The sequence below is a fragment of the Syngnathus leptorhynchus genome, chromosome 8 (genome assembly GCF_054491065.1).
Source record: "Syngnathus leptorhynchus isolate UIUO chromosome 8, UIUO_Slep, whole genome shotgun sequence".
NCBI classification, from domain to species: Eukaryota; Metazoa; Chordata; class Actinopteri; order Syngnathiformes; family Syngnathidae; genus Syngnathus; species Syngnathus leptorhynchus.
The window spans coordinates 8,461,305-8,486,389 of record NC_141202.1 but is presented as its reverse complement, the minus strand read 5'-3'; the positions used below and the strand labels follow the sequence as shown (position 1 = coordinate 8,486,389).

The 25,085-nt window shown below is 40.1% G+C and overlaps 3 protein-coding genes across 18 annotated transcripts in view; 2 read left to right on the top strand and 1 right to left on the bottom strand.

Moving 5' to 3' along the window:
• Window positions 1-67: 67 nt before the first annotated feature.
• LOC147052267 (solute carrier family 25 member 32-like) lies at window positions 68-2,981 on the bottom strand. Its single transcript, XM_085918319.1, has 7 exons — window positions 2,372-2,981; window positions 2,129-2,279; window positions 1,967-2,052; window positions 1,598-1,752; window positions 1,056-1,169; window positions 765-910; window positions 68-678 (listed from the first exon to the last, which is right to left on the bottom strand). Exons 1-7 carry the CDS (start codon window positions 2,562-2,564, stop codon window positions 555-557), a joined length of 969 nt encoding a protein of 322 aa, XP_085774445.1. The 5' UTR covers window positions 2,565-2,981; the 3' UTR covers window positions 68-554.
• A 36-nt stretch (window positions 2,982-3,017) lies between these two features.
• dcaf13 (ddb1 and cul4 associated factor 13) lies at window positions 3,018-8,002 on the top strand. Its single transcript, XM_085919301.1, has 11 exons — window positions 3,018-3,231; window positions 3,631-3,830; window positions 3,916-4,023; window positions 4,119-4,208; window positions 4,343-4,498; window positions 4,955-5,032; window positions 5,095-5,177; window positions 5,314-5,478; window positions 5,616-5,751; window positions 7,032-7,195; window positions 7,569-8,002. The coding sequence occupies exons 1-11, from the start codon at window positions 3,162-3,164 to the stop codon at window positions 7,654-7,656; spliced, it is 1,338 nt and encodes a 445-aa protein (XP_085775427.1). The 5' UTR covers window positions 3,018-3,161; the 3' UTR covers window positions 7,657-8,002.
• A 1,074-nt stretch (window positions 8,003-9,076) lies between these two features.
• The window catches only part of rims2a (regulating synaptic membrane exocytosis 2a), an 88,739-nt gene continuing 72,730 nt past the window's right edge, over window positions 9,077-25,085 (top strand). For 9 of the 16 annotated variants that reach the window (XM_085918376.1, XM_085918362.1, XM_085918361.1 and 6 more), the window contains exons 1-5: window positions 9,077-9,311; window positions 9,766-9,951; window positions 20,596-20,628; window positions 21,370-21,462; window positions 24,642-24,852. In XM_085918376.1, coding sequence (XP_085774502.1) covers window positions 9,782-9,951; window positions 20,596-20,628; window positions 21,370-21,462; window positions 24,642-24,852 — 507 coding nt within the window. In that variant the 5' untranslated portion in view covers window positions 9,077-9,311; window positions 9,766-9,781. Of the gene's footprint in view, window positions 9,312-9,638; window positions 9,952-19,889; window positions 20,010-20,595; window positions 20,629-21,369; window positions 21,463-24,641; window positions 24,853-25,085 lie in introns of those variants that run through there. The other 7 variants (XM_085918374.1, XM_085918367.1, XM_085918363.1 and 4 more) reach the window with 3 other exon arrangements.

Genomic DNA, 25,085 nt, shown 5'->3' with positions numbered 1-25,085 from the left:
CAAATCAACACGATATTGCCTGCTTAATTGTCTTTTGTTCTAACATGCAGAAGAATGAACGAGGCAATTCAGGTGAGTGTGCAGTTTCTGTTTATAGCAAAAAAAACAAAGTGGACATGATACACCAGATATCTAAATAAATATATTAATGTTATAACAAGCTGCTTTTTTTTTTTTTTTACCTGGCGTGAATTTGGGAAAATTCACATTTTAATATTCCATTGTTTGGCTTGAGCACTTTCATTGATCAGCTGCCATTTTTAATTTATTTAAGTCGTTTGGAAACATTTACTCCTCTGTGTAAAAATAACCCCCTTGCATTGCTATTACAGTACATCTTCAAGGGTGTAGCACAAACTTGCAGCACTGGCCAGTAATCACTCAACCGCACTGAGAGGATCAACAATACAACTTGAAGGATTCCTTTTCAGTGTTAACACTCAATACATGCACTGAGGTTCATGTGCCAGGTACTGATAGTCTGACTGGCCGTTCAGTCTTACTGCGTTTGTCACCTCATTGTGTCTTTTTTTTCTTTTTACTGTTGACTCTTGCTAACTTGTGCCAAGCAGGAAGCGGGAGACATTTTCATAAACCACAAATGTAATGCAGCATGCTGGAGTGACACGAATCAGGTTGGGGACGATCCCTTTGTAGAACCCAGTGGCGCCTTCATTCCTGCAGTGAAAGCAGTGACGATTACACATGCCATCTTTCTAATCTTCTCAGTCAACGCTAGGTCAGACTTATTACCACTATCATACCTCCAAGTCCTCCTTATGACATCGATAACGCCGTCGTATCTATTGTGCTGGTCTTGCAGTCGAGCTCGCACCACTTGATATGGGTATGTCGTAGCCACCGCAAATATTTTAGACAGTGCCGCCATTGTGATGTATTCCAAAGGATTCTGTTGAAGTGATCAATGAAGCAAGTCTCAGGTACAGCATTGAGTCATGCAACATGCTATGTACATCAAGCGGTCTGCCGCTGAGGTTTAAGCGCTATTAAGCTAAGTCGAGGCTGTCTGTGGCTTGTGGGGTTACTTGACTCACCAGCTTTGCTTCTGAAGGAAATTTTTTGTATTTATTGTAGTCTCTCTTCAACTCTTCGTAGGCCATGAACTGCAGCGCACCATGAGATGTTCCAAAGAGACCAGGAATGTAACCCTTTAAGATTATGCATTATAAATTAATTTGATTGACACTTACACATGATCATAAACGGCAAAAATCAACATACAAGACTTGTCATTGTCTACTTATTGTCACAACGCAAATTGTTGTAGTTAGCTAAATGCAGTCGTGGATGAAATGCTGAATACGCTGACTGACAACACAATATTACAACCAATTGCATATCTAATATTTTAGTTGACTAATTTAGTTAGCTGTTGGGAGTTGAGATGTACAACACCTCTTAAGTATGATGCAGTACAGTTCTGCACTACTACAAAAGTTTTGGAGATAACATTTATCAGCACAAAAAAAAGGGCATTGCAAAAGTGTAGTATTGCTGCCCTCTAGCGGTGATTATATAGAAATAGCTGTCACAACCCTTGTCTGATTCTGCTTGAAAATATTACCATGGTACTGACCTTGTAGAGGCCTGACACCCCCTCCACGCGGTAGATCTTGAACAAGGCATCCAGCATCCCCCTGTACTGTTTAGTGTTTGGGTCAGAATTATACTGCAATACAAGCCTGGTCTTGGTTACCCAAATGGGGTTTGTTATGGTGAGTGTTAAAATGCCTGTAGAGAAAGAGACAAAGAGGACATTGTGCAATGATGGCATGCGTTCCAGCCGTTCAAAATTCAATCAAGGACATTTTGAGATGCCAAACTTAATGTGTTCAGTGAAGTTACATGTGATGCACAACAATGTCAATACAGAGCATTATTGCCTGATTACTGTTGAAACTAGCAGATTGTGTGCCAACACACGTACAGTACAGTTCAAACCAACCTGCTTCAGCTGCAGACACCAGATGCTCCGAAGCACTCAGTTCTGTCTGGCGCCCTTCCTTTACGTAAGCTTTGATTGCATTGTAGCTGTGAATGAAGCAGCGTGTCATGGCACAAAAGAAATGTCAAAAGACAAAAAAAAAAAAAGAAATAACAGACTTACAAGAAAAAATAGAGACCCCAAGAGGCTCCAGCACCCCACACGTTGGGGGTCACTCCTTGATAAAGTCCCCTCAGTCCTTCCTGGTGCCACACACACTTCATACAATGCAGTATGCCATTATACTTGGGTCTTAATTCCAAGCCATCACTCACTGCAGCAAAAATACATTTAAGTGGGTTAGTCTTTGCTGATTATTAGCACATTGACAGCGTCCAACAGTAGATGATATAGAGTATGGCTCACCTGCAAACCTGATTTTGACCAGGTCGAGAGGATGAAGCACCAGCGTTGAAACAACTCCCCCGCTTAGTCCTGCCACCAGGTTTTCTACCTTTACATGTTTGAAAACCTGCTGGACGTGATCGGCGAATGACAAGGTCGAGCCCGGTTTACCATCACTAACGCTGACAGTACCGTGATCTTGGCCGGTGCTCATGTTTACCAACTTTAGCTGTAGCTAGGTGTGTTTACAAAACGTGCTCACAAATCTTCAATGAGTCTAGATGGTAAAGCTATAATGTCGTCACGATGTTGCAGCGATCTAACTTCTTTGACATGTCTCATTGTGGACCCACATGGTTGCTCGTGGTCCACGTTTTTAGCACGTGGCGTCAAATACGACTAAAAGTGACATTACCCGAGCAAATGTCAAGCAGCTGCCGCCGTACAACCTTGCAAGGAAGTCCAAATGAACAAAGGGCATCCGATTTAGGATTTCAACTTAAAACATGTTATACAAAATCATTACAACTACTGTACTGTATATTCAAGCAAGGTTACATTAATTCACTTCGTCGATCTTTAAACAAACAAACGTTTGATTTAGAAAAACACATTGATTAATGTTGCTATGGATTCAAGTGCACGCCTACTATGACGTAGGCAGGAGGGGAGGGATTTCTGTCCCATAATGCACCGCAACTTCCGTAAACGGATGTTTCCAAATCCGACGCGTGGGTTCATGCTGTAATGATTGTTCATTTATTTCTTAATCGAACCCAAGTGTATTTTGATATTTTCTTCTCACATTAAGATGAAAGTTAAAGTGCTCTCGAGGAACCCGGACGACTACGTCCGGGAGACCAAACACGATATTCAGCGCGGTAAGTGGAGTAAACCTGGCTAGGCTAGCTGCTACCATTAGCCATTTTTTTTTGCTAACACTGCAAGCACACTGCTGTTTTATAGTACAGTTTTTATAACGAAGATGCTGGTTGTCACACACATTTCCGTGTTGTGACATGGCATACAAGGATTGCTTAACTAAGACGCACCTAAATACAAATATTTCATTTTATTCATTGACCTAAAACATTTTTTTAATCTGGGGTTGTGCACCGTTTGCATAATAACCCAGATGAAAACCTTACTTTTTTTTAATAAATATGAATTGCGTTCTTGAAGTTTAATATAGTGTTGTTTTATTGCTTTGTTGCTGTATTTTGATGGCTCCGAGTTGTAGAGCGATTTGACGAATTTGACTTGTCCATTGTTGCTCCCAGTTCCTAGAAACTATGACCCTTCACTTCATCCATTTGAGGTTTGCAGAGAATACACTCGGGCCCTCAATGCCACCAAGCTGGATAGGGTGTTTGCAAAGCCTTTCCTGTCCTCATTGGATGGACACAGAGATGGTGTGAACTGCATGGCCAAGCACCCAAAGAGCCTCTCCACGTTGTTGTCTGGCTCTTGTGATGGGGAGGTAACGACCCAGCTCTTCTATACATGTTATTATTGTCCATATACTTGTATGTTGTGTGACAACACTGTTTGATTTTCAACCTTAGGTTAAATTGTGGAATCTTTCCAAACGTGAATGCCTCCACACGTTCCAAGCCCATGAAGGATTTGTCCGTGGAATGGCTGTTCGCTATTGTGGAACATCCTTCTTCACGGTGACTGATGATTTCTATCATGCCAGAGATGGGCTATTAAATTCTTCCCTGACAGTTTTTAATTTCAGTTCTAACGGAAATTGTCTTTTTACCAGGTTGGAGATGACAAAACAATCAAACAATGGAAAATGGAGGCCCCGGGTTATGGTGAGGAAGTGGAGCCACTTAATACAATTCTGGGCAAGGTAAGTAGAGTAGGAACCACTTGTGTGATTCTTTAATAACAGACCATTCTGCACTCAGTGGTATATATGCATATCCAAAAGGATACATTTCAAGAAAATAAATCATGGTGAAACAAGGTGCTTGTTCATTGCAGACAGTCTTCACTGGGATTTCTCCTCATCAAAAAGGAGGCGTGTTTGCAACATGTGGCCAGCAGGTAGACATCTGGGATGAGCAGAGGAGCACCCCTATCCGTTCTTTCACCTGGGGTATGGACAGCTTCAGCTCTGTCCATTTTAACCCAGTGGAGGTGAGTCTAGGCAGGATGTAGCCCATTGCGATGATCATAATTCTATCAGAGTGAAAATTGTTTACAGTATTGGGTGCATACATACATTCATTCATGCATGTCGTAGAATTTGGACTGTTGTGAAAGCAGTATTAAAGACCAAGTATGAAGTAAGTTGAAAAAATGCCAAAGCACGGGACATGGGTATACAATAGGGCTGCTCAATTAATCGCATATTAGAGGGAGGAAGCTTTTCCAACTCTAAGACTTGTCAATAATTGGTAAAATAACACTCGCAATTGTTGACTGACCAATTTATCAAAGAAATGCTGCCGGATATGGTATACGATTATGATCTCTTTAAGGTGACCTGGATTGCCCGCACTTATGTCCGCTCCACTGGATGACCGGAGACATTTCAGGAAATAAAGCATAGCCCACTAGTGTTGTGTTGATCGTATTTTCCTGTTTTGTCAGACTGAACTTCTTGCAAGCTGCGCCTCTGACAGAAGCATCATACTGTATGACATGAGAGAAGCAGCTCCGCTTAAAAAGGTATAGTGATGCTGCGTTTTTTCACTTTTTTACCCTTTGCAATAATATTTTTCTTTCTATAGGTTATCATGACGATGAGGAGCAACACGTTATGCTGGAATCCGATGGAGGCCTATTTCTTCACAGCATGTAATGAAGACTACAAGTGAGTGAGCAGATGAGACCTTTAGACAATTCCTAATGTACAACAAAATGACTTTTCCAAACACTCTCCGACTCACTTTAGCGACAAGGTTCTTATTCCAAGAATGTTCTGTCCTTGTGCCTGTCCGTCTCTGCAGTCTTTACACATATGACATGAGACAACTGAACAAGCCGGTCACGGTACACACGGATCACGTGTCTGCAGTACTCGATGTTGACTATTCCCCCACTGGCAGAGAGTTTGTGTCTGCCAGTTTTGACAAGACCATCCGCATCTTCCCCATGTGTGCTGGCCGCAGTAGGTCAGTACCAATTTCTCAAATATACGTGAAGACATACACCTGAGGTCACTCTCCGGTTATTTGATGGAAAGTGAATGGATGTTGTATGACTGCTTGTTCTGCATCTTTTCTTTGTTAACATGTCTATCTCCAACCAGGGAGGTCTACCATACCAAACGCATGCAGCATGTCATCTGCGTAAAGTGGTCAGCCGATAACCGTTATATTTTGAGTGGGTCAGATGAAATGAATATTCGTCTGTGGAAAGCGGAGGCGTCAGAGAAATTGGGAATGGTAAGTAACACGTTTAATTCTTGTCCACTGTAGTAATAAGAACAGTACAATAAGCCTTTTTTTATATATAGATATATAAATATATTTTGAGTTGGAACATCTACTCAAGAAAGTACATTACACATCTACACTAAGCACTTCAATCTCTCTGAAATGTCAGACTTGTGCCACAACCTGATTTACTGTCCGACTCATTAGATGGTTGCTTTTGACAGCACACCCACCTTGGCTTTGTCAGAAGATGGCAACCGTTCAGATTCAGGGCTGGATCACTCTCATTAAGCGAAATGAAGCAGCAGAAATATACCCAAAACAAATGCATTCACTTGACCAATTCTTTGACACAAAACTATAGAATTGCAGAACTTCGCTCATATTTTTCCATCACTTTTGCCTAGTCTGGCAATGCAGTCTGTTAGTATAGAAGTAGTTTTGTTCTGCTTTACAGCCTATGAAGTGTTCTAATGCTCCAACTTCGGTTTACGGCTTTATAGTAATGATCAATGATGTCCTGCCCCCATTTCCAGCAGCCATCTTTCATTTCGAATCAGTCACTTCTGCTTATTCTCTTAATGCTGCTTCCGTTTGCAAAATTGGCTCACTTGGTAGTTGTTATCCTGTCGCTGTGGAAAAAGAAAAGATTTATTCGCAACTATTGCACTTAAGAGATCAGACAGTGTCTGCTCCTATCAGCAGTTTAAATCGGCCAATCACTTAAAGCGAGCCGCTCGCAACATAATGAAGCATTAACAATCAAGCTAGACTGAGGGTGTCTTTCATTATCAGGAAATACTGAAATGCTGAATCAAGGCATCGCAGATGACTTCTCTGACTTGCTGCATTTCACTTTTTTTTTTGTTGGAAAACTTTATCATTCCATTAGATGCTGTGTAAGTGTGCTCTACAACAAATGAATTATTTGGGTAGAATGATTTTCCATTGAAGGTATTAGTCTGAAAATGATGAAGACACGACTCCTCATATTTGATTAGTTAGTCATATTGACAGTGAACGACAAATGCCAAGTGGCCCAATAATGTTAATTTTGGTGGAAATCCAAGTGATTGCAGCCAATTCTGGTGCGCCAGTCGGCCTCTTATTTCTTTGAAATTAATCATGAATAATAAGGCTGAATGACAAAGTGCAGTTATACACTACTCCAAACCTTTACCTACAATAATAAACCTGTTGAATTACAAGTAACGTGTCAGCAATTTTTCATTTTATATTATTGTACAAGTGGTCATAATGTATTGGTGTTTGATGCTCCTTTGTTGTAGCTTACGCCCCGAGAGAAGGAGGCCACCAACTACCGCCTTAAGCTAAGAGAGAGGTTTAAGCACTTCCCACAGATCAGACGTATCGCTCAACATCGACATCTCCCGAAGGGCGTCTACGACCAATCTAAGCAGTTTAAGGAAATGAAGGAAGCTCGCCGTAGAAAGTAAGTTCTTATTTCCGGCGCCGTTTCATACTGGTGATTGATGTCCACGTGCATGAGTTGGTACCTTGGACTGTTGCCAGGCTGTCTTTTGTTGTCCCACTCACCTCGTGGAAAATCCCTTTAACGGGGCTTCCCTACCGTGATATGTATACGTGCATTCGCTGCTATTAAGCCAAAGCACAGAGGTCAGATTTGTGTGAAGCCTAACTTACTTTTTGTTATTTTCTGAAAACATTTGTGTAGTTGTCAGTTGATTTGGTGTATGATCGGTCAGTCTCGTTCTCTGGCCTCCTCTTTGAACACCCTTGACCTTTCCATCTCTTATGTTATCAGCAGCAGGCTTTTCTCACCATCTTTCTTCCTTGTCTTTTAGGGAGAAGAATATCCGCGCGCACAGCAAACCAGGAAGTGTGCCTGTGGTGTCTGAAAGAGAAAAGCACGTCGTGACTGTGGTCAAATAGAAAATTATGAGACAACTTTCTCGATATGCATCACGCATACGGAAAGTGTGATTAGACTTCTCTATTTGGGATTCTTGCAAGCATAGTTTCGCTGGATATTTTTAAGTTAAAGCGTTCATTCTGCCTGTCAAATTCTATTTCAGATTTGACACTTTATTTGTGACAGATACAATTCTTCCTTAAAAGAAGTGACTCAACCCAAGGTGGTATTGAATGCAATTTGCCTGAAAATTACTGTTCATTATTTCCAAATGTATAATGTTTATCTGTCTATGCCAATGACATGCAGTGACAGGAAGAGCAATTCATTACTCTGTAAGATACAATAAACCAGTTTTCCACCTATTTTCATTGATACACCAGAATTATTCATGGCTTTCTTTGAAAAAAAATGATTTATGTTAAATTCAACAGGTCCAGGATTACATAGTGTATATACATTTGTGAGTAAAGTAAGTATTGTTTCAGTATTCATACCTTTTGTGACATTTTTGTTTGGTTGCGTGCTGTGAGATAAATAATAAATAAATAAAAATAATAAAAAATTAGATATATTTATTGTAATATAATAAAATTTGTTGCATAGACTAAAGACAAATGAAACCACTGCTTTTAAATCAATCACAGTCTATATTGTGATTCTAACTAATGGACATGAGTAGCGAATCACCTAATTTCGGGCAGAGATGAGCTGAAGATGTATTTGCCCCCCCCCTCTCAAAAAAGAAAATGAAAGCATTACAGTAATTTGATTTTCTTCAATTAGTTTCACAAATCTTCCTGCGATTGTATGATAGTGAGAGAGTCCCTATCTATAGCACTGAGTTCAACTTTCATTTTGCTTCATCAGGTTTTTACAGCAACAATACTTTTTCTGGTAGGTGCAAATGTTGACAAAACTCCAAATCTACTTTGAGAAGTGAAATCCAACTGTGTTTCTTTGAAAGCTATCTTCCCAAATTTGATTTAAATGTTGTCATAAGCCAACATAAGCCAAGAGCGTTTGATTTAAACCACTTAAGCTACCTGTTGTTTTACTTGGGACTAATTTGCTTACAGGTCTCTATCCTCTTAATACTGTCACTTAAATCCCATCACCACAGGTACCTGAGCATGGCTGAGGCCAGCATAAGAGGGATCCTAAAAAATTAATAAAACAGAAAATTGCTCAAAGAAATAATGTACATTATTGACAACTGTTAATGAGGTAAAGGCCGCATTTTCACTAAAAGTATGCAATGTGTAAATTACCATCAATTCATTTTCCATGCAGCTTATCATGTTCCAGCTGCATAGTGGCTCCACTCCGTGTTTCCCGTGCTGCTTTACGCCTGTTGTCAATGAACATCCAAGCATCCTCAGTTTGATTCTGCTACGCGTTTCCGTCGCTCCGCCTCTTCTGTGCCCCCCCATCTCTCTTTACCCTCTTCATCCCTCTCTCTCTCTCATTGCATCCATTTTTGTGCATTTAAGAAATCTCCAAGTGTTACCAACCTGAATGAAAACAAGCCAAACTGTGACAGAGGGGGGCATAAGGACTCCAAAAAACAAACGCGGACGGACCTAACCTATTTTATTCTAAAATGCGACTGAAACCTTTCTAAGGAATGGCAGCGATGGGTTAGACAGGATTTAAAATGACTGCAAAATAAAAGGCAAGACTGCATTTCTTTTCATCTTTTATTGCTATTTTTTTGTTCCATTCCGTGAACCAATGACTATTTGGAACACTACGTGGAGGTTTCAGCCTGCAGCGTTTGCTTCTATTCAGGGCATCCATTTCTAATCCTGAGTGCTCGAGAGCACTAATGTTTGTGTTGATTTCAAGCTGCAAAATCTAAGATACTAACAACCCTGTTTTCAGCCTCGCTTCACATCCCACAACGTGCCGAAAACCCCTCACGATCTTTTGATACGAAGAACTAATATTTTTGACATTTAGTTGTGCAGCACACCATCATGTGCATGTACCGTCGTGTTATCTGCTAGCCTCGACTGGCTCCTCCAACTGCACATTCCGAATTTGCTCACGACATGAAATTAATATGTTTATTCTATTTTGATAAAACATGGCTCTGTTTGTTGTTAATTTTTTTCTGATCTTTGTAGCCACTGTGAGTAAAAGATGTCCGCTCCACGAGGGCCCAGGGGTGGTCATGGCCCTGCTGCCTCAGCGGCCGGCGCCATGCCTGAGATGCCGGACCTCAGCCACCTCACCGAGGAGGAGAGAAAGATCATCTTCGGTGTCATGGACCGACAAAAGAAGGAGGAAGCGAAGGAACAGTCCATGTTAAAGTAAGGAATTGCTCGTTCGAGTTATTTTATTCACACTCACTGCTGCCGTGGCTGCTCACTATAGTTTGTTGATGTTCCATGATGTGTCGTGGTCATGTTGCCTCTTGACATTAGGCCGCGGTTGAAAGAATCGACGTGTGCGAGGCATTTTTTTTCCCCACCGCCGGCAACACTTTCGTCTTTATTCAAACAATTGTTTAAAATGATTTTATAGTGCAATATTCCTCCGTGCTTCTTTGCTGTACCGCACTTAATGGGTTGGGTGAGCGACTGTCACGGACGCCATTTTCATTTAAAAACATGTCAAGTTGCTTCACCTTTTACCCACGAACGTCCTCGGGATTGCACAATGTGTCACTGGAAAGATCATTTAAGGTGTCCTCTGTAGCGGCCGTGCACGTATGTATCGCGCACAGACACACACGCACGCACGCACTTCCCCGGTGCACAGATGTCGCTCAGAGCGTTTCAGCACCAGGCGCTGTCCATCGAAGGCTGTTTTTTTTAAGGCGGACCAGGAGGATTTCCGTCATTGATTCCGTTAACCTTTGCCGTGTGAGCCTTAACTCTGCTTTATAGTGGGATATTGCAGTCACTTGTCCTGTCCAGGATTTAAACATCAAACAGCTGATTCGCTGTTAAAAAATAAAATAAAAACTTATGTGACCCACTTGTGGTTTGAAATGTTCTATCCGATGGAGTTTTATTTTCTTGTTTTTCTTTTTAAATGGAAATCACGTGGGTAACTTGCTGATTTTGAAATCAATTTTAATTTATAGTGTATGGAATTAGGCATTAGGTACAGTCAAAAGTTGTTTCAAAAGTCTGCATTAATAAGAGCGCAATGGCTAGATTTGTTGGGTACTCAATTGAGATGTTAAACTAGCAAAATGTTTGTTATCATCGCTGTTGTTTGGACTACATCACACTGAAACGTGTCTCCTTGTACTGTATATGAGGGCATCAAGATATTAGAAACATCAACAAGTATGATGTAGTTGAGGTCTGCTTTGACAGATTATTACTACTATCTTTACAAAGGCAGCTCTTTCCACATCTTTCAGACTGTACAGGTGTACCTAATGAAATGACTACTAAGAGGGATTTGTCGAATAACCAAATAAGTACATCTGTCCATAGTGGCTCACCTGTGCTCTTTTCCCATTTGCCCCAAAGCTTGCCCAGCTTGTGAGCCCCATCACTGCAAGCTTTTATGATGCATTAGAGCTGTTGTTTTCCATCACCAGGTAAATATTTGCTCTGAGGCAGCATTCCTAATGGAAAGAAAGTCATGCAATCCCTACCTAGCTTTACTGAATGAGAAACATGACTCATGTACTCGTGTATACAAACAGGTTTTTTTTCTGCCCCCACCCCCCCTACTTTTTTTGAACAAACAACATTCACCCGTTCCTGGGGATCCTTTTATTTTTTTGTTAAAGCTTTCTCATTTATGACTATTTCAGTATTAGGTAACATTAGAATTATGTGACCAATGTTGCTGAGCTCCCGCATACTACTCCTAATACTTCAGACCCATACCATTGTGGCAAGACACATTTTTTATTGTCAAATAGTCAGTGGATTCCTGCTGTGTCATCAAATAAGTAAATACCCACTTTCCTCACACAAGTATGCATTAACGCATATATTCAGGCAACATTCATGTGCTGGAGCTGCAATAGATTAGCTTGTCTTTGATCAATTTGTTGTATTGCCTTTGGTTTCCGAATCTAACACCGCCGCTGCCATGTAGCCAACCCTTATAGCTTGTGCATCTGCATGGTCACGGTTCAATCCCACAGCAGCTTGGATGGCATTTCAAGAAAGTGGCAGTTTGAACATCCAAGTGTGTAATCTAACAGAGGGAATCCTGGGAGGATGAAGGGATGGAGGATGGAGGTAGAAGCCTTCAGTTGCAGAGCTGACTTGCATGAATCAGCTAGGTTCTTACCTCTTAGCAGACCTGTGTATGAGCACGTCCAAAGAGGAATGCAACCATGTAGATAGCTTTCGTAGAACGCCGCACTCACACAAATGTGAGCAGCGCAATTATGAAACACGGCTCCAGTCGTATTTGCGCCTTTAAATCTTGTGAAGCTATCAGCTAACTCTGCATTCAATGCATCAGTGCGTCTTTGAGCAGAACAGTAATGATGGTTATGGGACCCCCCATCTCCCACCCATCCAGACTTGGTATATAATTGAAGCAAGCATCAGCTGCCTGTAATGGGGTGACCCAAAGAATGCTCCAGGCTCCATTTTTTATTTATTTATTTGATATATATACACATGTACAAATAGTGTAAGTAACTGGAAAACAAACAAACAAACAGCACCCTATGCTCATAATTAATTGACAGTCACTGAATAAAAAAAACTACCATTAGTGATATTGTTTGTATAGAATATTTACGGTGCTATGGTACTGACCCAATTTGGTACCTGTACCAAAAAGTATCAGTCCACGGTATGCATCTCTAGTCACATGTGCTGTGATTGATGCTATGAGTCAGTCATAAATATCCACTACATGTTGTCTAGGAATACCCAACATTAGGTAACGAGAATGTATTCTAAAGATATCATATTGATATACGTCAAAAAAATGGATGACTTTTGACGAGCGCTCTGGTGCATCTGCTTCCTGCTGTTCCAGGATCTTAGGGATTCAAATAATTTGCTCAGGATCTCCTTGAGGTGGTAATTATTATGGCTGTCGTATAAGAGGGATTCCCTCTGAGGTGCAGCTATTGTAGGGCTCAGAAGTGTCACATGCTCTGACACCAAGTTGCATGGGCTTCATCAGGCTCACTTGCATCAGACACACAAGGTGAGAAGGGATGTTTTCGAATCCAAATCAAACATTGGCGAGAATAATAACATCTATAATCTCATTTTTTTTTCTACACACCTCATTAATCATTAGGTCTGCTATTGCTTTAAAACAAACTCAGGGCACACGTACTATAAAGCATTGAGAATTGCTCAACTAGTATCTGTATACATATGCGACTGTAATTTAAATTATTTATCTTAATCAGCGTTGCATTTCCTAGAATTCTCTATATGCCTGCCGTACATGTCTGTGTTTGGTATAATCAAAACTAGCATATCACAGAATGGAGTGAAGAATCTGCTAAATAAAGAATCTAATAAATAAATAAATAAAATCAGCTGCTTTCCTATAAACTCTTGCTGTCATTTATCATATTCTGAAATTCTTAGTTAGCAGGTGAACACTGTGAGATGTGTGTCCATGTGTGTGCACAGTCTAAGAATTAGCTTTGATTAATTTCCTCTTACGTATTTTCTTTTTCTGAACACCCCCTATTACCCAACCCTTATTCACTCGTATAGTGGTAGATAGTTTGGTGTACCGGCTCTTTTGCAAAGATACAAAATAGCTTGCGCTAAATTAACTGTTAACCAACAGTACTAAGACATTGTGTATGCTTTTGGCAACAAGTACAAAAGTGACAAAGACTCTATTATTATTATTATTATTATTATTATTATTATTATTATTATTATTAAAGTGATGAAGACTCCATTCTTCTACTTCTTCTTCATTCTTCATACTGATTATGTTTTGCTCTGATTAAATGCCCATTAAGCTCTCCTTGTGGGAGCGAAGGGTGTGAAGTAAAGGAAAGGACAGAAGAGGAAAAGACAAATGGAAAGTTTGTTGGTGTTAGTATAGCAGCGAGTCGAGGAAATGAGAAGAGAAAACAAGAGGAGAGACATTGACGTCTGAGATGCTATCAGGTCTTGCTGCTGATATGACAGCCTCAGTCCCCACTGACAAGCATCAGCCATGCTTGCCACATCACACTTCATTGTCTCGCAGGCTTTGTTCTAAATAACATCTGCACTCGTCAGCATAGAATCTATTCTCTTCCAGGCTCTTATCCCTCAAACAAAGTTTGAAGGGATTTTCCTGCCCCTGGTGCTGCAGTTTAAAATGTCCTTGGTGAAACATGACTGCCAAAAAATGTTTTTGACATGAACAGTGTTTTACAATATACAGCAATGGTACTGTATGATCCCGTGAACCGCATAGTGTACATCTTCACTTTGTACTGTTTGTTCATTGACTGACCGAACCGCAGTTCTTGTCTGTCACTATTTTTTTCCTGTGACTGACTGGCGACCAGTCCAGTGTGTGGTCTCCCCTCAGCCTGAAGTCAGGTAGAATAGGCTCCAGCTTGCTGCGACACTCAACAAGAGACGCTGTAAAAAAAAAAAAAAGTTGGTGAGAATAGTGCAGCACGACACTCCTTGGTGAAGAGGCCACGCTAACGTTTCATTGACCATGAGATATCGATATTATTCTGGTTGTAGTTTGTACACATCTGCAATGTGAACCCCCCTTCTACTATTTTGTTTACCATATTTATTAGAAAGTGACTCATGCGCTTTCAGTTTCTGAGTAGTGAGCTTGTGAGTTGACTTGTATGTGAGCGAAATACTCCGCACACATTATGTGCTGTTCACCCATCAGGTCCACCAGCACCATTGAAGCACCAAATTATCCTGCCCCTTTATATTGCAACATGACACAAAGGCTACAGATGGAGGAGGTTGGTTCGAGGAGTGGTATATAAGATAACATTAATTAATGTATGACGCCATATGTTTATTTTGATATAATAAGACTCTTTATTATTGTTTTTCTGTATTGCTGTGTCTTGGGCATATGGCATTACATAGAAAAACACACACAGGTGCACACTCAAATATCTGGCTGTGTGAGTCAGAGAGGTGGTTTATTTACTAGCGGTAGTTTACACAAAGCTCTATAATCTTTTCACTCAGTGTGTGTGTGTGTGTGCGTGCGTGTGTGTGTATATATACATGTGTGCATGTGTGTGTCTGTCTGTGTTCTGCTCATTCAGGTTGTTTGAAGCAGGTGCAAACCGGTGATTCAAACACAGACACTGTCTACGCAGCTATCTAATATGCAAATGAACATGTTTGACATTTTTCCAACTCTGTCATTATCATTGAAATTAAATTACCTTTGTTTTTATTATTATAGAATTATTGAAATAAGTAATATTTTTTACTTGACTTTTTTGGAAACTATCCTTTGTCTTTATTGCATTATAGTAGTATTCATGGTTCATTTTGAACAACCGCGTTTGCTGTCCACAAATCGTTCATGGTAATCTTCACTTTTTAAGGGCTTCAAATTGCGTAATTCTTTGACGTTGCAAAAATCAAAAGATTTGATGTTGAGTAACGTTTATGTTTTTGTAGTGCATGTTCCAGTACATGCTGCATGCAATAGGTAGATTACAAAACTGATTGCCATGGAGGGAGGAGAAAGAAAAGTGATTATTATTCACATGACATCACACATGTAGCCGTGGGCCTCGTATATGGCCAGTCTTTGAACACTTCATACAAAGGCACCAGCACGGAGCCTACATGAAGACATACTGCACATTGTAGAGTCTGGACGAGTTCTCACCCTGCCTCGGGGTGAATGTAACTTTGTTGATGCATAAAATGCATCATTCCACAGATCCAGAATCCGCATGTATGTATGCTTAAAATGTGTGCATATTATCCACTATGTGAACAACTGAAAAGGCCTTTTTTCATCCCCATCATCTGGTTTGAGGGCTAAAGAGAGCTCATCTCAGGATCATGCCTTTCGACCAAAATCTGATGGAGGGTCTCCTACTAATTCCGTAATATTCTTCATCCCACTGAGCCACACGTTGCGCCACCTGGTTGTTGCAAAGTGAAATGAGGTCAGGGTGGAGGGGTAGGAGTGGTGCATGCAGAACCACCGAAATGCGCCGCATGATGTATGAAGTTTTTCCTGGCATGCTGAACATTGTTAAACAATTTACCAAGCAGGCAAACTGCTGTTAATTGTTGTTGTGTCATCTGGTTTGTTGGCATAGCTTCCCACGTGCAGTCTGACAGCTAATGCAAGAGAATCCTTTGATTTGGAACTTTGCTCCAAACTCCAAACAGATGTTCAAAGCTATCAAGTTCAACTTCTTTTCACTTGTGCAATACTTTTGGGGTTGTTCCTAACTCATACTATTTCCTATGATCAATATGATGATGAATTTAGCAGGATAATTAAATATGTTACGCCATATGACCTATATGTCAATATTTTTAGGGGAGGAAATATCATATTGGCATTCTAGAATTTAACAAACACATTGAAATGTCCCTGAAATTTTGATGACAGGCTGAGCACGTTCATATCTTGAATTCACCCCTGATGGGCAATAATAATCAATTGGCACGAGAAGGAGTAAAGAGGACTAGGATAACAATAGTGCAGGGTATCTATTACAATTCTATTGTTAGCCATGACTGTGCTGTTATTATAACCCCACGTGAGGACAGTAGAGTCCACCTGGTCCACCCAGCTAGAAACAACAGCTTCATGGAGAAATGTGTGGGTGTGTTTTTGTTTGAATATGGGTTACATGTGCTGCACTGAAGAAAAAAAAAATCTTCTTTGCTTTGTTTGTGTTAGAGGGGATTTAAAATCCAAGTTGCTTCAGTTCTAAGATTGTCTCACGGGGCAAAACCCGCAAGCAAACACTTTTGTTGTCTATGAGACCGGAAATAATTGGGTGATCGCAAGACTGGACAGAACTGGTGCTTGTGAAGTCATTTGACGCTGGAATCGTAGAGGGTTACTTGAGTCAGTTGTCTCTGTTTGAATATTGCAGTTTTATATCTAGCTAATGTAAAAGGTTATGACCCTAGTGATGGTGCAGGTGGGTTAGGTTTAAAGATGGCTCCCAGAGGTATTATTCAGTCATGAGTTAGCAGAAGTGTGACGTTAGTGTGTGACATTGTCATTTTGGCATTTTACCAAAAAAGGTGCTGATCCGTCAGGATGAAAAATAAAAATAAAATAAAGACAGACGTTTCACATACAACCGTCATCAAAACAAGCAAGAGCATAATCATGCTTATACACAATATGGCTCAAATACGGGTCTTCAGGCAATGGAAAATGGAAGGAAATGTTCAATTAGTTGCCATTTATAGCTAGAGTGAGCTCCCCTTTCTCTGAGGAGCGTTGCACAATCTTGGCATGTGTTTCTTTGTATTTTGGTCCAGAACAGTATTGGTGAGGTTAGAGGTCACTGATGTTGGATGAGACAGCCTGACTTGCAATTCCCCTTCTTGCTCATAGCAAATGTATTTAACGGGGTTAAGGTCAAACCAATTAAGTTTTTTTCAAATCAAACTCCTTCACCCATGCATACTATAGAGATTGATCTGGGCAGTCAGGCCGGAGAACAAAAGTTTCCTTTAAATGTAGAAAACACAAAATCGTCCAAAATGGTTAGATGAAGATATAATTTTTTTTGTCATTAATAAATTGATTAAGATGTGTAATTTTCTTTATCGCATTTATAATTGTATCTGGCCAAATGTGACTAATGTGTTTCTAATTTTTGCCCACTTTAAAATGCAATATGAGATGGACAAATTACTAACGACACAGATGAATTTAGGAATCTAAGGGGAGTCATGAAGGAGCTTTTTTTTTTTAATCCTGGCAAGTAATCTGAGGAAACAGATGGATTTTAGTTATATATGGCAACAGATTAACCACTTCCCTGTTGTGCAAAAAACCTGCAGTCGCCAGCTTCTGTTCAGCATTCTGAATCCCAGTCCTTGCTCAGGAGGTTTGACTCGTGCACTGTTAAATTACCTGTTCGGATGAGTGTGCCCTATGAAGTCAAACCTTTTTTTTTCTTTTTTTTTTTTTAAGTCAACGACCACCCCAAGAAGCCTCTTGCCACCGCACTTAAGAGCCTATCATTTTTACAGTTCCCTTTGCCAAAGAAGTCAACAGCGTGACCTGTAAGAAGATGAAAAGTAGTACTTTTGCCTACGACCTGAACATACATTAGAATTTGCGAATTATGTCTTTTAATGAGCTGCAGTTTTCAGTAGGCTCTCCTTTTACACCTTGATTTCCTGGATGAAAGGAAAACATGAAGCATTAGGTTCTTTAGTCCTACACAGCGCAGCTGGACTTGAAAGTAAAATACTAGCGCATCTTGGTTTTTGTGGAAGTCTTTGTGTCTGGCGCATCTAATAATTTGACGTTACGTTTTACGCCTGTTAAGACCACGTTTAATTAACTCTTGGTGCAGGTAGTGTTATGCATTTTTGGTGATGCAATGGGGGTTGGGTCATGCACAGACATGAATGATTGTGTTTTTTTGTGACCTTTTTATTTTTTCCATTTTTGACTTTATTCTCATAACATCTTGTGTATAAAGGATGTAGTTAAGTTGCCGCTGCATCCTGCTCACGCTTGTTTTGCACAAAGACAAGTCAACATCATCGTAAAACAATAAAGCAATCTACGTTTTATCACAAGACACTCGAGAAACTAACCAATTTGCTGCTCATGGCTAATCCATCTTCAACTTTCCTTCTGCTCAGTCATCTCTGAGGCTCCTGGCAATTAACTCTTGACTGAAAGTCACAAGAATTCTGGGAGGGATGAAAACACCTGATGTGTCATTGTGGACGTGTTAAGTTTAAGTGTAATTCTTCTTTAGTGTTGCAATTAGAAAGCAGAAATTAAAAAAGTAAATGTGCAACTGTAGGACTAAGTGAGGTATAAAAAAGTACGCTGAGGTCTCCTCAGATTTGCTGAGGCATTTGCCATATACTGACATTACAATTTTGTCTGGGTTTTATAAATTGGGGTTGCACTGTATTTACTTTGGAGTTCACTTTTCCTATTTCAACAGCTTTCATTGAGACTTTTCCCTGTTGGTCATTTGCCTCTGAATGATTTTGGATTGTTATTAACTTCATCTCCTGCCAGTACCGACTGTCTGGGTCTATGTTAATGATGTACTGTACTGTATGTAGTTGGTATTTATCCACTGAGCCAAATGACTCCCTTATGATCCAATTATCACTCAATCTGTGGTGGACGCAGAGGGCCCTCAGGGTTCACTGCGTTAGGCATGAGATCTTTTATCACAGACTGTGTTTGTTGTAGATGCCAAGATGAAGTCGCATCTCGGAATTTGCTTAAAATGTTAAAAGAGGCTTTTGCATTATAGAGTTTCAGCTGCTGATGAGGAGCTTTGTCCATAAGTCTTGTGAACATTGATGTGTCAAAATTATTCCTTGGCTGTGTGCAGTATTATACCTTTACACTCACAACATTAGGTGTAATTCAATACAAAAAAAGCCCATTTGTAAAATACAGATGTATAGTAATGCACTGTTTAAGTGTTTTTGAAATTTTGGTTAGCTATCGAGTCAGGCTTTGGCGTCTAACATGATCATATATATTCAATATATATATGTCACATTGATATTAAACAAAAACATCAAAAAGCAATATTGATACAATCAAATAACAATCCAATGTATGTAAAATTAATAGAAAACACTAATTTCTTACAGATAAGGTGCTTGTCTATTGCTGTATTGGTGCTGACTCATGATTCCAGGATGGGTTCTTGTGGATATATATATATAAGCCATATGATATGATGGATGGATTGTGCAAATGTACCTCACTTTGTGTACACACAAACACGTATTTTGTTCAATTCTGTTCATATTTGCTGTGGAATTCTTAGTTTTGCAGGCCATGTGTCCACTAGAGAGCAGTGTAGCATCAGACACATTCAGAACTGTTTAAAACCAAATAGAAAAATAATAATAGTTTTTTTTGACTGCCCTCCTCAGCAGTCAGGACACCAACTACGTCACATGTGAAATTTTACACTCAGTCATGTCACTGCCGCATAGCAGATAATACACCCACCCATTCAGTAAATTACAGGACACACGTGGGACGTGGGTACACAGAGGATAGTGCTTGGAACAGTCCTCACACTTGGTTTCCAGTCGACACGCTGGCAGCAAGGCGGCTCAATCAGTTAAATATGAGGCTTGTAATGCAACCACAGAGGCAAGACTGATGGGATCAATAAAGAACAACGTTGTACGTCACTGGGAGAACACAGTGAGAGGATAAATATGGACTGGCTCACCTGGAAACACAGCAGCAAGACTGATGGGTAAACAGGACTGACTATATCTTCTCTTGTGTGTTCTCCTCACTCTCATCATTGTAAAACAATTAAATGCTGTGAGCTGATTTGCGGCCCATTTGTTCAAATGATAAGAACATTTAGAGCATTCTAAAAACGCTTTTAAGGCTCACAGAATAGATTTTATGGATATTTGGTTCGGCAGTGGAATGAATGAATGAATGAATGAATGAATGAATGAATGGCCATGTGAACTCAAAAACTACCAAATGAAAGATTAAACTTCTTTCATTCCCCCAAAAGTCATTTTGTGGTATTTTGCAGTGCTCTGGTATTATACAAATTTGCTTCTTGCTCAATACTTTGGCTTGTTCTTCCCAAATATTTGATCCGCCTATATTTGTTCACCCCCCCAATCTCATTATTGTATTGCCATGATCATCACCATGTTGTCTTTTCCGCATTGCTATCATTTATATTATTTATGGATCATTGTTAATGTCACGTTTCATTTCTATACCAGTTTTATATTTTTCGTTGCTTGTGTTTTCCTTCATCCATTTGTGCATTTTATGCACTGAGTTGTGCACCTTTTTTTCCATTTATGTTTTAGGATCAAAGAAGAACCAAAGCCTCAGTCAGCACAGTAAGTAAACGACATTACCCAGAGTGCTTTAGTCTTTGACGCTTGTCATTCGGTGTTATGTGCTTCACGTGGCTCTGTCCCCTGTGTCTCAGAGGAGGAGGAAATAAATGTCGCTAAATTCATGGAATGCAACTGCTGTAGTGAGGGAACAGATGACTTCCATGACATTACTGACAATGCCGTTTCCTTGCCAGCATTCCTGTAAAAAAATCCGAGCCATACAACCTTCTCCCCGTATCTGTCTGTTTTTCTCACCTTGTGTGTTGTCTGCAACTGGCTTGTGTAGTCTTGGACCACAATCTCTGGTTCCTCCCAGATGCTACATTTCTATACTGTGGGTGCACAAATCTACTGTATTTTTTCGACAATCTTGACCCCTATAGTGTCTTCTTTCCTCAGCTGAGCATTTGAGCCTGCTCTCATTTCCACTGGCTGTAGCGTTTTCATGTTTCAGCTTTTCCTCCTTTTCTGGATTTCTATTCAACTATTGCTGAAATTAGGACCCTAGTTGCTTCTCCGCTGTGTCTTGGCCTCCTCTCTCTCCCTCTCTCTCTCTCTCTCTCTCTCTCTCTCTCTCTCTCTCTCTCTCTCTCTACTCTGGTCGTAGTGAATGTTCCCAAGAATTGTTCACTTCCTGGAAATCACACTCCTGCTTCTTAATGTACCTCGCAGGCTAGATTGTTTTCTCAAGTGATGACTAGCTGCGCTCTATCTGTCATGCTTATTTGCTTATTTGAACAGGTGGTTTCCCTTTAGTGGGATCACTGAGCTGGTAAATAATGTTCTTCAGCCACAGCAAAAGCCCCAAAATGACAAGGAGCCCGAGCCAGACGCGTAAGTAATAGATCATGCACAATTTGAACTCACAGCAGACATAACCATACAACGCCACACAGTACAACACAGTTCCAGTGTTTTAACACAATGGATTTATTTTTGATAAATAAATACATCTGTCATTGTGTACCTCAAACATGTTGGATTTATTAGTTGTTTGAGTTAACCCCAGGGATGGCGTGAGAGGTTTTCTCTCCTTGGTCTAAGTGGGAGCTTGACCAAGACATAGGGATCTGGTCAAATAATTTATCAATATATTTTAGACTATCAATTTGGGTCCTAGACAGATTTCCGGTTGTTTTCCAATCGGCAATTTACCCTTACACATCCATTCCACCTTGCAGAACTCCATGTTGACCACATACATAAAGACTTGCAATTGTAAATATTGAGCAGGTTCAAAGTTTGAGATTGATAAGGGCAGTTATATTCTCTGAAGACACACTATAGCACAGTGGAAGAATATTTTGATAATTGTGCCTTTTCTAAATGGAGAAATGCATACATTTGTCCACTTGCTATGTGTGTAGCGTGCATTGCACAAAATAAGTTTTAAATCTGTAATTATTAAGTAAGTTTTATTGTTAATGACAATAAAATGTCCTCTACCACATTCAGCATTCAATAATCAAAGCAAATCTAACTTCTTAATCATGTCCTAATCGTGCTAATAATTAATGTGGTTTTGGTTTCACCAATATATTTACATTTTTATAATTAAAATAATATTATTATTAAAATAAGATATTTTTTTTTAACCTTATCTAATTATGTCACTTAGCATGATTAATTAGACAGAGTACCGCAACGCAGCAGCATAAACATCAGTTTTATAGCAGTTGCCATACAGTATGAATAAACAAGAGACTCATGTTACTGGCAGCGTGTCCCTGCTGGGGCACAGCCCAGCGCTAAGAGAGCTCAGATGATGCGAGCATTGGTCGCTACAATGAGCAGCATACAGTCTGATCACTGATAGATAGATAGATAGATAGGCAGTCCCACCTACATATAACCATGCTTGACTGAATAAGTAAAGCCCCATCATAGTGGACCAACAGCCACTTACTTCTTCTCTTTTCTTCTGGCGTTTTAAAGGAAATGTACTCATTAGGCAGACCTGTACAATCTAATGAGATAAAAAAGACAGTCTTTATAAAAAGAATAGTACGTTACATGAGGTATTCATTGTTGTATGCTATGTAGTGATGTGGAACAGCGGTGCATTATAATGAGAAATGTGTGTAGTGCAGTACGTATTTTAGTTCTCTCATTTAGCTAAATAAGATAACCAATGTAGTAGAAACCTAGCTAGTCATCCATTTTCTATACCACTTGTTCTATTCAGGGGTTTATGGAGCAAGAGCCCAACTGACCTCAAGTGAAAGGCAATTTAATAGTAATAATATAGACTTTAGATTGCATGCCAGTCAACAGATGTAGGGTTGCAAAAGCGTGAAACATTTCTGGCAGGTTTCAGGTAAATTGACCTTATTGTGACAATTCGTGTTTGGGAAATACTCCAAATTACAGTTATTAAAACTATTGGGAATTGATGGTAATCTAATCGATCAGTAGAATGTCCTCCAAGGTCCCAGCCTATTTGTTTGTGTCCAGATAAATGGACATTTGATTTTGGTGCACTGCATATTTGTTGACTTATTTTAGCTATCTGACTAAGTCCTGGTGTGCTCAGTGGAAGACGTCCAGGCCTTTCCGTGTTTTTGGTATGTGCGATCCAAGGAACTTTACTTTCTTACAGAGACGAAATGAAGACTGCAGCAAAACGCAAAAGTCAAGAAAAGAGACAAATAGTAATGTAACCATTCATACACTGAGTGGGAACTATGAGCATCTTCATCTGCCATGTAAACCGCCGCTCTATCCATGACAATATTGAAACCTCTCTCAGTTTGATGAATTGAAGCGTTTCATAATATTACACAATAATACTTACATAATACACAATAATATAAAAGTATACCGCTCTGACAATTACTATTAATACCTCCAGCACGGAGCATGATATTCTAATTGTAATGTGTGATTGTTCAGTATTAAGATTCGGTGGTGAAGTGCCAGGAGTGGGCATCGGATGTTTGAATGAAATAGCAGATGGAGTAAAAAACAAGATTGCCGATAGTCTCTGATCCTTTTGGACAGTGGCCATTTAACTTGCAGAACAGTTATCGTCACCCTGTTATCAGACCTTCTGTCAACAAATGAGATTTAGTGAGCTGTGTTGAACAAGGCGGCGCACTAATCTCGTCTTGTTTATCACACAAAGGCTGCGGCACTTCTAATCCCGCAGTGCAACGAGGGGCATGCTGCTGGCACACCATCATGTTTTGATGCCACATGCACGCAAACAAAAGCGTGCACGCACATGCGCACACAAGTTACTCGTCAGGTAGTGCGGACGGCCACTATACTTAGACTCCAAAGCACTGGCTGAGGGTAAAGGAAGCACGTTTCACTCAAACACAGACCTGTATGTGGTAAAAGGATAGCGCTACTCAATAATTCACAAGCTCTAATGAATGTTGCAGGGGATATGTGGGGCGAAACCAATTCTAATCGCTATATTATGAAGTCAGCCCAGTGTTTAGTTTCTAAGGAGACGCTCAATTGACATGTGTCATACAAAATGCATGTGAAGAGCCCATGTGTTTTCAGTAGCCTCTGAGGACGTGTCAAGAGTTCAGCATCTTCTGCAAAAGATCACGTGTTGTGTATCAGTAGGAGGCCATCTAAAGGACAGAGGTGGTAACACAATTAGGCAGAAGTGATAAATATACATTACCGCCAGTGCGTGTCTGTTCTCTGACAATATGTTAATGCTCCTGAATGTTTTATGTTTGTTTGCCACCTTATGACAATGCAACATTGACATTATGTGCGCAATACATTATATCCTGTCCCTGAAATCTCATCATCACCAATACAAGGTTATATCAATTTATACTATTTATTTATTATTTATTTGATTATTTATATATCATATATATTATTTATATCAATTTGATAGTTGAATGTCGGACTCGATATTATAAGCACCTTTCTGAATGCAATAGTACCCAGTGTTGGCGATGCACAAGCAAACAAGACTCCAATTCAATTGAACTTAGTGTGTGACCTTAGTGACCTGTTTAACGTGTCCTCCTATCTACCCACAGGAAATTGCACCAGCAGTTTGAGTCATACAAGGACCAGGTCAAGAAGATGGGTGATGAGACAAAGCAGGCTCAGGAACAGAAGAGCGAAGCCCCAACTTGCGGGATATGCCACAAAACCAAGTTTGCTGATGGCTGTGGCCACCTCTGTTCATATTGCCAAACAAAATTCTGTGCTCGGTGCGGAGGACGAGTGTCTCTGCGGTCAAATAAGGTAACGCTGGTTTGCATGCTTGGAACTATCTATTTATAAGGACACACATACAGATGTCCTGCCCTCAGGAAAATTTCTCTCCGCTCTACTCAGTGAAATCATAATCTGGGAATTGAGCCAGTGGTGTCTCTCACAGTGATGAATCTTTTTCAGTATTTTGCCCTCTACAAGAGACTGTCTGCAACATTTCTGTTGTGATTATGCTCACTCTTAACACAATGGGCTCCTATTTT

Bases quoted from the DNA above. Each gene is read 5' to 3' on its own strand.
- dcaf13 (XM_085919301.1), top strand. From the start codon at position 3,162: ATGAAAGTTAAAGTGCTCTCGAGGAACCCGGACGACTACGTCCGGGAG. The intron at 5,178-5,313 runs GTGAGTGAGCAG...CCGTCTCTGCAG, and splicing joins GCATGTAATGAAGACTACAA to TCTTTACACATATGACATGA. The intron at 5,479-5,615 runs GTCAGTACCAAT...ATCTCCAACCAG, and splicing joins ATGTGTGCTGGCCGCAGTAG to GGAGGTCTACCATACCAAAC.
- LOC147052267 (XM_085918319.1), bottom strand. From the start codon at position 2,564: ATGAGCACCGGCCAAGATCACGGTACTGTCAGCGTTAGTGATGGTAAA. The intron at 2,053-2,128 runs GTAAGTCTGTTA...CTTCATTCACAG, and splicing joins TGGGGTCTCTATTTTTTCTT to CTACAATGCAATCAAAGCTT. The intron at 911-1,055 runs GTGAGTCAAGTA...TCACTTCAACAG, and splicing joins TTCCTTCAGAAGCAAAGCTG to AATCCTTTGGAATACATCAC.